Genomic DNA, 18,430 nt, shown 5'->3' on the forward strand with positions numbered 1-18,430 from the left:
TGGAAGCCACTCCTCAGGAAAAGGCACACGACAGCCCTCTTGGAGTTCTCTGGTTTGAAGAAAACAAGATTGAACTCTTTGGTCTGAATGCCAAGCGTCATGTCTGGAGGAAACCTGGCACCATCCCTATGGTGAAGCATGATAGTGGCAGCATCATGCAGTGAGGATGTTTTTCAGCGGCAGGGACTAGTCAGGATCGAGGGAAAGATGAACGGAGCAAAGTACAGAGAGATCCTTGATGAAAACCTGCTCCAGAGTGCTCAGGACCTCAGACTAGGGTGAAGGTTCACCTTCCAGCAGGACAATGACCCTAAGGACACAGCCAGGACAACGCAAGCATCTTAATGTCCCAGCCAGAGCCCGGACTTGAACCCGATCAAACATCTCTGGAGAGCTCCTGAAAACAGCTGTGCAGCGACACTCCCCATCCAACCTGACTGAGCTTGAGAGGATCTGCAGAGAAGAATGGGAGAAACTCCCCAAATACTGGTGTGCCAAGCTTGTAGCGTCATACCCAAGAAAACTCGAGGCTGTAATTGCTGCCAAAGGTGCTTTAACAAAGTACTGAGTCAACGGTTTGAATACTTACTTATGCAAAAGTGATATTTCAGTCTTTTTTTTGCTTAGTCATTATGAGGTATTGTGTGTAGATTGATAAAGATTTTTTTTTAATCCATTTAAAAATAAGTCTGTGACATAATAAAATGTGGAAAAAGTCAAGGGGTCTGAATACTTTTGAATGCACAGTATGTATTACCACAAGTTTGTAAAAATGTAAACTCAGCAAAAAAAACGTCCCTTTTTCAGGACCCTATCTTTCAAAGATAATTCGTAAAAATCCAAATAACTTCACAGATCTTCATTGTAAAGGGTTTAAACACTGTTTCCCATGCTTGTTCAATAAACCATGAACAATTAATGAACTTGCACCTGTGGAACGGTCGTTTAAACACTAACAGCTTACAGACGGTAGGCAATTAAGGTCACAGCTATGAAAACTTAGGACACTAAAGAGGCCTTTCTACTGTTTCTGAAAAACCCCAAAAGAAAGATGCCCAGGGTCCCTGCTCATCTGTGTGAACGTGCCTTAGGCATTCTGCAAGGAGGCATGAGGACTGCAGATGTGGCCAGGGCAATAAATTGCAATGTCCGTACTGTGAGACCCCTAAGACAGCGCTACAGGGAGACAGGACGGACAGCTGATCACCCTCGCAGTGGCAAACCACGTGTAACAACACATGCACAGGATCGGTACATCCGAACATCACACCTGCGGGACAGGTACAGGTTGGCAACAACAACTGCCCGAGTTACACCCGGAACACACAATCCCTCCATCAGTGCTCAGACTGTCCGCAATAGGCTGAGAGAGACTGGACTGAGGGCTTGTAGGCCTGTTGTAAGGCAGGTACTCACCAGACATTACTGGCAACAACGTCGCCTATGGGCACAAACCCACCATCGCTGGGCCAGACAGGACTGGCAAAAAGTGCTCTTCACTTCACAGTTGTGTCTCACCGGGGGTGATGGCCGGATTCGCGTTTATCGTCGAAGGAATGACCGTTACATTGAGGCCTGTATCTCAACGCTGTGCGTTACAGGGAAGACATCCTCCTCCCTCATGTGGTACCCTTCCTTCAGGCTCATCCTGACATGACCCTCCAGCATGACAATGCCACCAGCCATACTGCTCATTCTGTGTGTGATTTGCTGCAAGACAGGAATGTCAGTGTTCTGCCATGGCCAGCGAAGAGCCCAGATCTCAATCCCATTGAGCACGTCTGGGACCTGTTGGATCAGAGGGTGAGGGCTAGGGCCGTTCCCCCCAGAAGTATCCAGAAACTTACAGGTGCCTTGGTGGAAGAGTGGGGTAACATCTCACAGCAAGAACTGGCAAATATGATGCAGTCCTTGAGGAGATCTACTGCAGTACTTAATGCAGCTGGTGGCCACACCAGATACTGACTGTTGCTTTTGATTTTGACCCCCCCTCCCTTTGTTCAGGGACACATTATTACATTTCTGTTAGTCACATGTCTGTGGAACTTGTTCAGTTTATGTCTCAGTTGTTGAATCTTGTTATGTTCATGCAAACATGTTAAGTTTGCTGAGTTTATATTAATATATAATTTTTTTATAATAATGGTTTGCATCTTCAGGATGCCCAGCCCACATGGGTTTATAAGACACTGTATTTGTGAAAATGAGTTGTCCAAATATATGTTATTTTGACTTCAAATCATCTGCTAGATATCATCTGTGATACTGAAGGCCTTGACAACTGAACAAAGCCTGTTCAGATAAGTCCCATTAGATGAGCCGAGCTAGTGAAGCAGTGTTGTGGAAAGTTAGCTTGGTGCCAACAAAAAATAACCTGGAAAGCTTCCCAATCAATGATATATTCCCTCTCATTCCATCCCCACACCAACTGTCTGTTCATCTGTTTCTATTAAATGAAAGGTGTATTCAAATTTGCGCTGAACTCTCCGAAGACCTCTACACTTAATTAAGACGGAACAGAATGTCTGCATCTGAAATGGGACCCGATTCCCTATATGGTGCACTACCTTGGACCAGGGCCCAACCGGTGCCAATAGGATGCCATTTGGGACGTGGGCAATGCTTTCTACTTATTCACCCAGAAATATATTCCCAAATGGTAAGCTAACACTATTGATCAAGAAGGAAGCTCCCTCCCCTTTATGAGAGTGAAGCCTACATACTTGTACTGTGTGTAATAAAATATGGCACTGTGCATTAGAATGGAATCCTTGAGAGAAGAAGCACTTAGAGAGACCGTGGATATGCGTTTGTTGGAGTCGTCACCATACAAGGAGGACAGACACTGGCCTATATGATCTATCAAACACATACATGCATACGCCATTGTTTAGATTTGACTTTTAAAGGGGAAGGGGTGAAGAGTATGCATTAACTGGAGTATACCTTGGCTCTGCAATCTCACTCTGAATAGAATATGAATTATTTATCTCGCAACTATTCAACTGGGAACGTCCTTGATATTTACATTTTATCATCAAGTGCATCCGACTAGGCTTCAGAGTAATGTAACGTGTGACACATATAATTCACTAGCTCTCACTTATGCAACTGAAAAACATTTAACCGAGCAAAGGATTTGTATTTGATTGGAAGAAGTATTTTTTTACAATCAGAAAACAAAGAGTATTGGTCACAGTTGATGAACATCCCCTTTGTACTTAAGATATAACATAAGATAGAAGATACTTAAGATAAGTGATGACTGCATAGGACTGACCACATTTAGTCGACTGGTTTGTTTGGTTGATAGGATGTTGGTCGACCAATATTTTTTTTTAGTCGAGCAGTTGCAAATACATTTTTTTAAATGTATGTCTGTCTGTTTCACGCCTGTCTCAGTGGACTAATCCTTTGCGGAGGCCACAGGGATGTCACACCAGTATCACCAGTAGTAGATTTACTGTTCATTTCCCATAATTTCAAATTAATGTTTGGTTTGTTACAGTCATTTCTGTTAATGCATTCAATTTATTATTATTACAGTCTTACCATTGTCACTGTCGGAATGGACACATTGCTTGCAGAGCAGAGCGCACAACCTAGGATAGATACACTTGTGAGACTTTTTTTTAATGATTGTCTTGACCGTCACTGTATAGCTTCTTAATGTCATTTTTTCCCCTCGCCTTAAACAGCAAGTAAACAAACGTTTGTTTTTACATCCAGAATGAAAATAGTTCCTCAATTTAGGCTATTTGAGAAATCTTTCCAGTTCTCTCCCTTTCTATAACCACTCAGCATGAAAGAGGAAAAAAAATGTCATGCTCTGATCCGGTGTAAACGTTATAAAATAGCTCTACCTGATTGCTTCAAATCCCTTGCGCAAATAGATCACAGCTGTGTCTATCTGTGCAGAGCTCACTGGCACCGGAAAATTAGGGCCCAGAACATTTTATACAATGTTGCAAGTTTGCTAGCACAATCGGGCTGGACCAAGTTAATAGTTGATGCAATGTTTCTTGCAGACATGCCACGGGTAGCCAATGTGATTTATAGGTTATTTATTTTTATCAGGATATTTTATACCGGCAGGCTGCAGTGTTTTTATTTGTTGGCTTTATGTAGGCTATTTTTACATAGCGGAAATGGCAACAGAAGTTACTTTTAGGTTTGTATCATTTTAATTTAGATATAATTTTTGTTAAGCATATTACATTGATTTTGAGATATGAAGATTATTTTTAAATGAAAGGAAACTGTTCCACAAAAATGTGCATATGAAAATCATAACTGGCACGCAGATCAGTAGAAATGGTATGATAACTTGGCACTCTAAATGGGAAAGGTTGCCGACTACTGGTGTAGCCTATTACCGGCAACTTTCGGAGCATAATGGCAGAATCTGTGAAGACCAGCAGCAATGGTCAGCGGGAGGAGGAGGGTTAGGAACAGAGTTTTCACTTCTGGTTAGGCTATATTGATCTCTGGCTCCCTCTTTAGTAATTTGTGTGTCTTAATTTTTAATCGCAGTGCTTAAAGAATCAGACAAGCTCAGTAGCCTACATTTAGTTGATTTTATTCAAACAAAGGGTGTGTCTACAGTGCCTTGCACAAGTATTCACCCCCCTTGGCTGTTTTTCTATTTTGTTGCATTACAACCTGTAATTTAAATTGATTTTTATTTGTATTTCATGTAATGGACATACACAAAATAGTCCAAGTTGATGGAAAAAAAATGAAATGAAAAAAATGACTTGTTTCAAAAAATTCTAAAAAATAAATAACAGAAAAGTGGTGTGTGCATTTGTATTCACCCCCTTTGCTATGAAGCCCCTAAATCAAATCTGGTGCAACCAATTACCTTCAGAAGTCACATAATTAGTTAAATAAAGTCCACCTGTGTGCAATCTAAGTGTCACATGATCTGTCACATGATCTCAGTACATATACACCTGTTCTGAAAGGCCCCAGAGTCTGCAACACCACTAAGCAAGGGGCACCACCAAGCAAGCAGCACTATGAAGACCAATGAGCTCTCCAAACAGGTCAGGGACAAAGTTGTGGAGAAGTACAGATCAGGGTTGGGTTATAAAAAAATATCCAAAACTTTTAACATCCCACCATTAAATCCATTAATAAGACATGTGAAGAATATGGCACCACAACAAACATGCCAAGAGAGGGCTGCCCACCAAAACTCATGGACCAGGCAAGGAGGGCATTAATCAGAGGCAACAAAGAGACCAAATATAACCCTGAAGTCAAGTCAAGTCAAGTCAAATGTATTTATATAGCCCTTCGTACATCAGCTGATATCTCAAAGTGCTGTACAAAAACCCAGCACGGTGGCTAGGAAAAACTCCCTAGAAAGGCCAAAACCTAGGAAGAAACCTAGAGAGGAACCAGGCTATGTGGGGTGGCCAGTCCTCTTCTGGCTGTGCCGGGTGGAGATTATAACAGAACATGGCCAAGATGTTCAAATGTTCATAAATGACCAGCATGGTCGAATAATAATAAGGCAGAACAGTTGAAACTGGAGCAGCAGCACGGTCAGGTGGACTGGGGACAGCAAGGAGTCATCATGTCAGGTAGTCCTGGGGCATGGTCCTAGGGCTCAGGTCAGTTGAAACTGGAGCAGCAGCACGGCCAGGTGGACTGGGGACAGCAAGGAGTCATCATGTCAGGTAGTCCTGGGGCATGGTCCTAGGGCTCAGGTCCAAACATGTTTGCTTATTTTTTTTGAAGGAGCAACAAAGTTCCACAGCGGAGATTTGAGTATCTGTCCATAGGACCACTTTAAGCCGTACACTCCACAGAGCTGGGCTTTACGGAAGAGTGTCCAGAAAAAAATAAGCAAACATGTTTGGTGTTCACCAAAAGGTATGTGGGAGACTCCCGAAATATATCGAAGAAGGTACTCTGGTCAGATGAGAATGAAATTGAGCTTATTGGCCATCAAGGAAAACGTCTGGCGCAAACCCAACACCTCTCATCACCCCGAGAACAACATCCCCACAGTGAAGCATGGTGGTGGCAGCATCATGCTGTGGGGATGTTTTTCATCGGCAGGGACTGGGAAACTGGTCAGAATAGAAGGACTGATGGATGGCGCTAAATACAAGGAAATTCTTGAGGGAAAATTATTTCAGTCTTCCAGAGATTTGAGACTGGGACGGAGCTTCACCTTCCAGCAGGACAATGGCCCTAAGCACACTGCTAAAGCAACACTTGAGTGGTTTAAGGGGAACATTTAAATGTCTTGCAATGGCCTAGTCAAAGCCCAGACCTCAATCCAAATGAGAATCTGTGGTATGACTTAAGGATTGCTGTACACCAGCGGAACCCATCCAACTTGAAGGAGCTGGAGCAGTTTTCCTTGAAGAATGGGCCAAAATCCCAGTGGTTAGATGTGCCAAGCTTACATATCCCTAGAGACTTGCAGCTGTAATTGCTGCAAAAGGTGGCTCTATAAAGTATTGACTTTGGGGGGGTGAATAGTTATGCACGCTCAAGTTTTCTGTTTTTTTGTCTTATTTCTTGATAGTTTCACAATAAAGAATATTTAGCATCTTCAAAGTGGTAGACATGTGTAAATCAAATGATACAAACCCACCCAAAAATCCATTTTAATTCCAGGGTGTAAGGCAAACAAAATAGGAAAAATGCCAAGGGGGTGAATACTTTCGCAAGCCACTGTACATATGGAAAAATACACTTTTGTAAAATAGCATAACTCTTGGTCGACCAATAATGTTTTTAGTCGGGGACAGCCCTAGTGCATAGTATCAGATCCTTTTATGGTTAAGTTCTGACAAGACTTACAAGAATGTCTGGTTAAGACTGTTGCTGCATACAAAATGGCACCTATATAGTGTACTAGTGTACAAAATGGCACCTATATAGTGTACTACTTTTTACCAGGGCCCATAGGGGAATTTCTTGTCATTTGGGACTTAGCCTGAATACCTAGTGCCTGCCTGATTATGAAAGATCATGGAGATTTGAGTTCCCCAAAGGATTCAACGAGGGTCTCACTTCACACAATGGCCCCAATGTTTACAAAAGACAAGTTTGTTTCCTTCCAACAATTATGAGGGAAATTGAATCTCCGGAAATGTTTGTTTTCTTGTGCATTAGACCAAACAATAACACGATTCCCAAAGGTTTACAAAAACATCTGTCTTCAAAGGACAATTTAGAAAATTAATATCCACGCTTTTCCAGACAATGCGAGGGACAGAGTAAATCCAATTGAAGCAATTAAATTGTTTTCCTTCTTCCATTCATGTTCACTAGTCGCGGGGGAATGAAAGCATGTTTAAGTGTTGTGTTCGTTCAATGTCTACATCCCTCCGATATAATAAGTAATACATTGCAATTACAATTTCCTTGGTCATGACCAGATTGAGGCTGTTTTTTTGGGGGGGGGGGGGCTGGTGTTTTTGAGTTTGTCTTTCATCTGCTGTAGTGGTTACTTAACATTACCCAGTTAAATGCATTAGATTGTTTGATCATTTTTTGTAAAAGCTACACAGTAGGTGGGTTGATATTAAGTCATTGTACTTACAGTAGCTAGCTACTACCTTTGAGCTATTTACTCTTAGTAGAAAAGAACTCTCTGAGAATCATTTTTTCCTTGCCTTTGCCCTGTTTTTTTTCTTCTGAAAGGATTTGTTTAAGAGATAAATGACCACTCCAGTGCAGAGGATGACAGCCTGCACAAAGATGATATTGAATTGATTTCTGAAATGTAGACGGCAAGACATGAATCATAAAAATTATATTAAAAACTTGAATGGCTGACACCGGAATAGTATTTGTGATGATTCATTTGACTCAGTCATTACAAAGGGAGTCAAGTCAGAGTGCCTCAGACAAAATTGCTTTTTCGTTCCCCATTGAATTTCTTCCATTTTTTTCCCCCCTCTAGAATTCAGAATCATCTTTTTCCTTATTGCAGCACACACTACGATGGACCTATTGATAGTACAGGAATACACAGATATGCATACGGTTATTCTGAAAACAAATTGTGTGTCTGTATGTTTACTGTAGGCACATGTACATTTCTGATTTCGCCTGACCGAGGTGTTATGTCTGAAAGCTCATACTACAGCATTATCCAGTACACTCTTTTAATAGGAAGCATATAGGTAGGGTGTAATTGGGGACTGACCCTCTATCATTGTTAGAACTCCCATCTCTGGGGTGGGGTGGGGGGCACTATTTCCTTATTAAATAATCTGACTCTTCGAGATGATATGTTCTCTGACTGACACAAATTACCTCCCCCCAGTACATCAAATGTTCTTGAGTCATACACTGCTCTTGGCAAACCTACCTACATATACAGTCAAATACAGTATCTCACACCATCTCCCTCTCTGTTTGTCCTTCCAGAGCTATTCCGGTCAGGGCGGAGGAGGCAATGGGAACGGCGCGGGGGACGAGGACTACGAGATTCCCCCCATCACCCCTCCCAACCACCCCGAGCCCCCCTTGCTCCACCTGATGGACCCTGAGTCGGGCTACCTGTGCCACTCCCTAGGGGCCCACCACAACGGCCTGCTCAACCCCTACTCCTACCCGGAGCTGCCTGCCCTCATGATGTCCAATATGCTGGCCCAAGATGGCCACCTGCTCTCCAGCCAAATGCCCTCGGTGAGTACCCCCCCAGGCGGTTTTGCTTTGATATCACAGCTGGTTTGAAACACTATTCAAAGTCATTTCAAATATATAATCTGTTTTCTTTTTTGTTTTTTTAGCTTAGAACCAATACAAAACAATGGAATCAATATAAAAGTCCCAAAAGTACAAACCTCGCACACCAGGCAGCCTAAAGCAAATGCTCAAACAAAAATATTTCAAGCAGTATTTGTAGTCTGTCTGATACTGATTCGTTCGTCATTGCTCCATCATTTGGTAGTACCAACAACTAATTTATGTTGTGTTAGCGTGAACATTGTTAGCGTGCCCTTCAGTGTATAGTTTGGCTCTTGGGAAAGCTTTTTATTTTATTTTGTCTAGACTGCCTACTCTTCAGATTTGTTTACTTTTGGAATATAGTAAAATGTTACATTAACAACATAGGCTATGTAAATCATTTCTCTGGTCATTTCATATGGCATGCAACAATATTAATGCAATTTCAAATAGAAAGGAAAAGGTAAATATAATAGTAGAACAGACGGTTTGTGGTTGCCCAATCAGCTCTGACGCTCAAAGGTTTGTGGGTAAATCCATCCGTGTCATATCTCTCTTTAACGTGAGCATCAGCCATTATGAATAGACTCCGATTGTTACATGAATACACCCTCCCTCAGCCTTTTTACACAAACTGCTTCAGTGTGCCACAAATGATCATAATTAGCCATAATTGTATTAATGAGATTGGCAGGAAATCGACATTGTTTCCATATGTCTGGAATGAGATCATTCTCTATAAAACAAATGCATACCAAATGGCACCCTATTCCCTTTCATAGTGCACTACTTTTGACAAGGGCCCATCGAGCTCTTGTCAAAAGTAGTGCACTATATAGGGAATAGGGTGACTTTTGGGACGCGGCCTACATGTACTGTATACACCATCATCTCGTTGAAGCTGTCTATGTAGAGAGTAGAGACCATTATATATGCCTGGTTAGAGAAACCAGTGTCATTTTAACTGAGAAAATAAAATGTAAATGAGTACACAAAAGCTACAGTATATGTAGAAACCGTGAGTTCAAGGTAATAACTTAGGACCACTATATCTGATTGTAGATATGGTCATATCTCCATACAAAAAATGAATATCAGTTTTTCTAATACCGTTATAATAAGGAGACTGGAATCCATAGTGTTATCTTTAGAAACGTGTTTAGTAAGATAAAAACAGATATAATTGCGGAGAATTATGAATACTGTAGTATATCATGCCACACCTCCTCCTTATTGCTCAGCAATATTGTTTCTGAATAAACATGTCTTTTAACATAAACCACAGTATTCATTTCTTTAAACATAACAGCAGTTCATATGTTAGAACAGAACAGTAAAAAAATATGTAGAATTACAGAGCATTGTGGGTACTGTAGTACATAATGTTACAATTACTGTGGAAAGTGTTATCCTCATAGTAAATATGGATATTTGATATTTCACAAAAGAATAATGGCTTCCTTTCAATTGTGGTGACTATTGAGAGTCCAATGTAGTCATAAAGAGAATATAAATGGTGGTCACTCTTTTGCATGCTACGCTACACTGGACAGGATGAGACATTTACGCGTTCAAGAATTGAATCGTCTCTGAGTTTTCCAAAAGCGCTATATAAATCCCAAATGGTATTATATTATTATTATTATTCACAGCTGCATCTAACTAGACCTCTTCAGATCATGAATTTGTCTTTTTGTGTAAGCATACACAGATAGAGTCTCCATACATTGTGCACTAGATAACGAACCTAATCAAATCACATTTTATTGGTCACATGCTTCGTAAACAACAGGTGTAGACTAACAGTGAAATGTTTTACGGGCCCTTCCCAAAAATGCAGAGAGAATAAAAAAAGAGAAATAATGGGAAAGATAATGGCACGAGGAATAAGTACACAACGAGTAACGATAACCGTTGCAAAGCTTCATTTGCACAACAAAGGCCTTCTTTAAGATATACTTTAGTCAAATCTGTTGAGTGTAACAATTATGTGAGCTACAGTTCAAACAGTCCAGTAATAAGGAACATCTCTTAGAATGGCCAATAAGAGAAAAATATATATTGGTGTATATTTTAGTGTTGGTGTATACAGTTTGTTAGTGTATATCTCAGTGTTGGTACCCTTACAAAAAAACACCAAAAAAAATGCAGTTTACATGTGAAAATCACCTTTTCATATGTGAGGACAATACCATTGTTTTCACCTCACATGTGAATTGCAGTTTCACATGTGAAATTTGTGGTTTCACATGTTAAAAACTTTCACATGTGAGAATCGGATTGTTTTGGGCAGAACTTTCAAATGTGGAATTGCATTTTCACATGTGAAAAACATTCATGTGAAGATGGCATTTGCTGTTTCACATGTAAAACAACTCCTCATGTGAACATCTCACGTTAACACGTGGAATTTCAAGTTCACACGTGAAAAACAATCACATGTAAAAATCTAATTTGCAGTTTCATATGTGAAAAATATTCACTTGTGATTATTTTTCACATGTGAACTTACAATTACATGAAAGTGAAAATCTAATTTGCAGTTTCCCATGTAAGAAAGCTCCACATGTATAGCCTAAAAACATTACAAATATAATTTTGGTATCATGGATGGTCAGTCCTTGCATGCATAGAGTAGTCTATTTATTTGAGAGTTGTTGCATTTCTCCAGCCCCATCCCTCAGCTCTTTACCCAATCTGTGGCGGGGCGAGGAACACTTTTCTTCATGTTTTAATTAAGTATTGCCACTTTAAACACTTTTAATAGAGTAATAGTATTATTAAATGGTGCAATCCTCTAATGAGTGAGTTACTTTTGTGCCATTAATATCAAGCAAAACTTTTGAAGTCCACAACAAAATTCTGTAAAGAAAAATATTGATATTGAAAGCAAAACATAAACCCAAAGGTTTTTTTTTTTTTACATGCGAGAGCAAATGAATTGTAAATGGATGCAAAAAAATGATTTCAGTAGAAAATAATATATGGTAACGCTATTAAATAAAATGCCTCCCTCTTTCCTGCGATTTCCCTACCTTTGGTTAAGTTACCTTGGCCTTTGCTTTCTCTCCCCTGGATGGGAGACCAGATGTAGCTGGAAGGGGTGAAAATAAATACGAGTGGAATTTATTTTCACGTGAGGAAAAAACACATGAAATATTAGCATGTGAAACTTTACACCTCTCCGAAAACCACGTCTGACTTCTGAACATCTTCACATGTAGGCAAATTATAATAATTGTCATTTGATCACACATTTTCATGTTTTTGTTGTAAGGATGTATATACTGGTGTGTATATTGACGTTTGTGTTGGTGTACAAGTGAATGTATTGCCATATACAGTATATGTTTGTATCATGTTGTGTTGGAAGATGGCGCAAGGTGTTGTTGTGATCTCCTCTTCTTCTTCTTCCTCTTCATAAACAATATCTTTGCTCCTGAAATGGATCTACTACATCTGGAGGTCAGGCCTTATATTCAATCTTGAGCACATGGGAAAGAAATTCCATTATGTTTCATCTTTCCTGCATCAGCTATTCTATTGTGGCGCTGCAGTGAGATCTGTTTTCATCAGGCAGATTCAATACGTGAGCACGACAATGAAAAGAGTGCAATTGGGCTGGATGGAGAGAGAACGAAAGCGAGAGAGAGAGAGAAGATTTTGCGGAGAGGGAAAGTAGCTCTAATACTAAATGGACAGATTTTTTTTTATTTTTTATTCAACACATTATTTTCTCAGGATTTGGGTGTTAGATCATTTAAGAGATCATGCAATTCAGGAAAATAGGTTTATGTAGTGTCCTTATGTAAATACTGAAAGGCTTATGGGTTTTAAAGAAAGCCATGCCAAATCCAGTAAACTAGCAGAACACCAGATTAAAGTAGTAGATCACAGGTATAACATAACATGGGTATACAGCACAATACTTTGCATATAGCTAAGTATGTTATCTTATATTATATTAATATGTTATATGTATTATCAAAGTGTTAACCATTTCAGGCCCAACAGCTTTGTGCGATATGGCATTACATGCGGAAGACCAGTGGATGGTGCTGGTATGAATTGGCTTGTATTAGCTTAAGGCAAATGCTTTTGTTAGCTAAATGCTAGTAAGCTACAAGCTAAGGATAATTACCTCAACGCTAACAAGAGTGAGTACATCCACTTGTTAGCTAAAGCTGATAGCCTCTTACTTTCTGAAAACTCACAAACCTCCCTGTCTACTAAATGTTAATGCTAAATGCTAGCTGTGCATGCATGCCTACCGTACAGCTTTACATCATCCTTATACACCCACACCTCTTTTCTAGAAACAAGCTAATTTCTTATGATTTGTGTTTCTTTTCAAAAACTCTGTTCAGCCTCTTACCCAAACACACTTTATCGACAAGCCACAAATACAAAGTGCTGGCAGAAAATAAAATATCCCTCTCATCTACACAGGTCCTGTTCTTGTTCTCCCCTCAACTCTTAGGCCTGAAACATGTAATTGACTGTACTTTCCTCATTTAGTTGAGAGCCATTTTCAATTAATAAGGGCCTTAGCTGATGCTTATTGTGTTTTGCGGTCCTGAGCCCCTCCTGGACGAACCCGATATCTTTCAGAGAGCCTTTTCTCCGATGCCCTCGATGCACTTGGCAAGCTCTCCGCTCTCTCTGTTAATGCGTTAACTGTCATAGCATCTTCCGCAAGTTCCAAAACACATTAGACATTTAATATCCACGCTCAGGTTACACTGATCTTTTCCATAACGCTTAGGGAGATACCCATCGGCCGGCCGGTGGTAGAGGGTTTCTGGACTAGCACTAAATACTAGGTCCCACATTTGTTTGTGTCCTGTCTTCATTGGCGTGTGCGTTTGCTGTGGCGGTGCCCCGTTTTTGATCTCTTAACGACCAGAGTGCTAGTTGTATTCCAGTTTATTAGACCTACTGCTAGTCTGTGATACCTGGGTGTTTCAAGCAATACTGCGCATGATTGTGCCCTGAGTCTTTTTTCTTTTCTTTTTCTGATAATGTGATCTGACCAGGAAGAAGTGTTGTTGTTGTTGTTGTTGAAAACGTAACCGTTTCGGGGGGCACTTTCGAAGTCAAACATGGTATGCACGTGCACCTTTCATCATTAGATTGCCCTCATCTGAAACACAAACAGTACTTCACCTTGAATAATTCATCTTTGACTGGATATCTTATTCATGCCCTGGCATTTATATATGATATCATCATCACCAACGTCTACTTGTGGAATACGTAGCAAGTTGATAAATGCATAGATCAACAGAGGGGTTTTGTCATTAACGATTGCTTTAATTTCAAGGTATTAGCGCTATAAACATGTAGTTGTCCTATTATTCTGCATAAGGACAATGAGGGAAGCCAATTGCTTAACCCCTATTGTAATGGAAGTTAATTAACAATATTAAGGCCAAGGATGCTCGTATTCAGCTCACAGCTTAGTATCACCTTCTTTAGTTCCAACGTTTCAAATGCAAGATTGAATTCACAATCCTTTAATCTGCTGACTATTATTCTGAGGATTCAGCGAATGGGTTCATCTTGACCCGATAGTCATGTTAAAGGTGGCAGCTAGTTGGGTTTTCAGTCTCTGGTGCTTACGGCAGGTGTTCGCCATAAGTGTGCATGAATGAAAGAGGATCCACTGTCAACTTAACTTGTCACAGACAAGGCTAATGAATTAATGATAAGATACTAGAGGTGCATCTTAATGTGTTCTCCCTAATGCAAGCTTTCAGTAACTTAACTAGATTGCCCACAAATGCGGGGAGGTGCGAGGAAGAGGTATTAGCAAAAATGGCTGGACTTTATTATGTGCTTCCTAAAATAATAAATAGTCCATGGCTACTTGCCATACATTGATTCTGCTATATTAGGATTGATCAAATGTATTATTTTTCAAACAAAGATTATTTTTTACTCAATCTAAATAATATTGAACTAATACTGTATTCAATACATTTCAATTTGGTCTCTTAAAACAAGTTAACTAGCACATGAGCATTAGTTTAAATCAATAATACCTTTGTGTTAAGATTCCCAGGTCCATATTATAGTCATGTAGTTAATTATGTTTTAGATTTTCATCAATAACTTCTAGAATGTTGTTTACCGTGGCCAGTAGTACAAGGCTGCTATAGGTTTTCTGCCGTTGGGTTGCTACAAATTCTACCCTGTTCATTCAAAGTAGAATACATTAATGGTATAAAACCCATTTCTCTATCTAGAGACCTTAATTCTCAGTGATTGGTTAACAGGATTATAGTGTCTCTAGGGAAATGATAGATTCATTTCATTCATTTTTTTATCACAGTTCGACAAGCATGATATAGAACGTATCTTATATATTATATGAACTATTCCAGGCTCAGATAGATGATCGATGCTTCCAAAACACATTTTTGTTTGATAGCCCTGTGAAACCTGAGCGAAAGAGAGCGAGAGAGAGAGAGAGAGAGAGAAGGCCTGCTTTTTAAACAGCTTTCTTTTCACCTTTTGCAATTATTTATTTTCAAATAGTCCTTCAAGCTAATGTTCCATTTTTGTATTTCACAGGCCCTTTTCCCATAAATGAAGCATCGCCATAATAAATCATTGGACAAACAGAGACTCGTGCAAACCCTGAAAGGTCTAAAGATTTATGTAACACATTCATGTTTTCCACTTCCTCATTTTAGTACTCCACTGGTAAAGCTCGGCTAATAAAAGGTCCTATTAATATTTCCTGTTGCTAAGCAACCGCCAGCAGCCATGTAATAGCATTCGGCTGAAAAAATAGATGACCGATAAGGAAAAAATAAATTATTTTATCCTCTCCCGGGAAAAGGTGCCTTATTTTTTCCAGCAATGTGATATGAAACTGTAGTTGTATATTATGAAGAAATATTGGAGCGAAATATAATGTTATTTCCAATTTCATTATTTCTAAGAGAACTTTGAATTCATCGCTGCTAGACGGCTAGAACTCATCTTTGTCTTCTTTCTGATAAAGTCAATTAGCCTTAGGATTAAGCTAATCAAGGGATAAGGTATGGATTTAATTTCCTTTTCATGCACACCCTCAGAAATAGTGTTATGTTTTAACATTGGCCAGCTCCATTGCATTTCAGACATTTCACATTTCAGACCTAAGGGTGTTCATACATTTTTCAATAGGTTGATTCAATAGGTTGATTTCAATTCTTTGATTTAAAGCTGCAATATGTAACTTTTTGGGCGACCCAACTAAATTTACATAGAAACTTGTTTTATAGATCTGTAATTCTCATTAAAAGCAAGTCCAAGAAGCGGTAAATATTTTCGATGTGCACCATTTCTATGCTTCTTGTTTTTAAGTTCCGTTTTTGCCTCTTTCAATTTCGGTTTTGTACACCAGCTTCAAAAAGCTGAAAATACAATATTTTTGGTTATGGAAAATATTTTTCACAGCAGTTTAGATGGTGCAATGATTCTCTACACTATGCTTGCTTGTTTTGTCAGGTGAACTCAAATTAAGCAAACTATTAGAATTTTAGCAACCAGGAAATGGCCAAGTGATTTCTGCATAGTGTATCTTTTAATAGGTTAATATCAATTACATTTCCATTGGTTGACTTCATTGTTTACCACTCCGTCTGTTGTCTGAGTGCCTACAGCCCACTCACTCCACTGTATCATATCAGCATGGTTAGAGGTCATTGCAGCAGAGTGGAAGTGGAAACAAATAAACTAATTGAAAGCTTTCCATTTCTAAGTACAGATAGATATTGTGTTTACATATCATCATGTTTATGCTCATCACTCAAGTTGCCGATATGAGAGGTATTGAAGACTCATTGTGTGAAAAAAAATAATCATTACATCCCAAATATTCCCTATTTAGTGCACTACTTTGGAACCAGAGCACTGTGGGCCCTGGTCAAAAGTAGTGCACTAAATAGGGAATAGGGTGCCATTTGAGACGTGGCCAAAGAGGTCACCAAACAAGACTCAGCTGCAGCAGATGATGGACGCAGTCCTGTGATGCAGTTACATAGATAAAGGATTTCATATTTCATATTACATTTAGCCACAGGCCCCTACTGCAGCTTATCATTGCATGAAATCGTGTCCATATTGCTCGGTGCCATATCTTCGCCATCCTACTTGGAGGAATATTCGGCCCTGTTGGCTATTGGAGAAGATCCCATATGATCGCAGCTTCCCCCACTGACTATTGTCCTCTCCAGTATACAGTACTTTGACTAATAGGATGTGCAACTGTAATAATGGGCCGATCCAAAATGCTGGCGCTCTCTCAGCTATACTCTTGACATTGCACTGTAAGATTAGCCTATTCAAATGATTCCCCTCGACTGTATTATGCCATTATGGTATTCAGACATACTGTATGTCAGCTACTCATTTGTATGTTATTTCTGCAGTATGCTCTTTGGAGTTCCACATGTGCAGTAGGTGAAGAAGGCCCCTGTCAAGAACATGTGAAGACAGTGTGTGTGAGGAGTTAACACTCTCGCAAATCACCTCCTGGTTAACTTAATTGTTGCCGAGACTCCCCGCAGTGTGAGAACCTTACGTGCCCATGCGTGTGTATGTATGCGTGTGTGTGTGCGCATACTGTGTGCGAGTACGAGGTGAGGAAGGGAATGGGAGACATATTTGACTGTGCTCTCATTAGAAGAAGCAGAGCGACTCATAGGTTGTGTCCCAAATGGCACCCTATTCCTTACATAGTGCACTACTTTTGACCAGAGCCCTATGGCACTAGTGCATTTAGTAGGGAATATGGTGCCATTTGGGAGGCATGCTCTGTCTTACTGTCGGTACCGTGGGTCCCCACAGCTCCTCACAATCGTCTCAAATATGTCAGACGAGACGTTTGCTCAGATACTCTCCCTTTGTGAAGGTGGGAGACAGTTGTGTGATGAGGTGCTTTGAGAGAGATAGAAAAGGGGGGAAGGGGAAGAGAAAAGGGGGCCGCTGACATTACATGAAATGAGGAACACGGAGGATAACGCCGAAGGGGACACTACGACATTTCACATCTGCACATCAGAATTTTCAAGTCTCCATTTTGAAAAAATGGTTGGTGGTTAGTAGTCACTATTCAGTCATATGTGATAGGATAGCAACCCTCTGTTTCATGGTACCCGAAGCACTCCAATTTGTTCCTGTTCTGTTCAATGGCACTGGCACATTACTGTTGTAGTGCAGCCAAGCTTTGGGAAATGTGCTTGCACCCATCATTGCCTTATTAGTGACTCTGTCTCAGCATATCTTCAAAGAGAGACTTAGTGGCTTACAGTCCTACTATAGTATGGATCAGGTGTGTTTAAATCTGTGCTGATGAGAGAAACATACTTGCTCAACTCGAGGCTAATTCCATGCCTCCATATTGAGTGCCAGGTTAGTGTACACTGTACAGCTCCTGACAGAAAAAACAACCACGTGGTCTTTAAAGTCTCTCGAGAACCTTGCCACTCTGGCGTGTACATTGACAGAATGAAAAAAAGGGACACTTGGAATGTTTGGACACATTGGAACTGAACTTTGCGTAACTGTGCTTTCTTTGCAATGTCGCCGTGAGACATTACAGCTATGTGTAATTACTTTTTGATACGGCTCATTTGAGGAGCGTTTGCCGTTTCTCAGCCAAAGGAAGTGAAGGAAGTACAGTATGTTCAAGAGATTTGTATATATTTTTTTGTTCTTGTCATCTTTGATT

General features: G+C 40.0%; 1 protein-coding gene across 3 annotated transcripts in view; it reads left to right on the forward strand.

The window, feature by feature from the left end:
* LOC139370653 (TOX high mobility group box family member 2-like) overlaps window positions 1–18,430 on the forward strand; it is a 144,243-nt gene that overhangs the window by 85,242 nt on the left and 40,571 nt on the right. For all 3 annotated transcript variants that reach the window (XM_071110256.1, XM_071110258.1, XM_071110257.1), the window contains exon 4: window positions 8,404–8,664. In XM_071110256.1, coding sequence (XP_070966357.1) covers window positions 8,404–8,664 — 261 coding nt within the window. The remainder of the gene's footprint in view (window positions 1–8,403; window positions 8,665–18,430) is intronic.

This window comes from Oncorhynchus clarkii, chromosome 17 (genome assembly GCF_045791955.1).
Source record: "Oncorhynchus clarkii lewisi isolate Uvic-CL-2024 chromosome 17, UVic_Ocla_1.0, whole genome shotgun sequence".
In the NCBI taxonomy this organism is placed as follows: domain Eukaryota; kingdom Metazoa; phylum Chordata; class Actinopteri; order Salmoniformes; family Salmonidae; genus Oncorhynchus; species Oncorhynchus clarkii.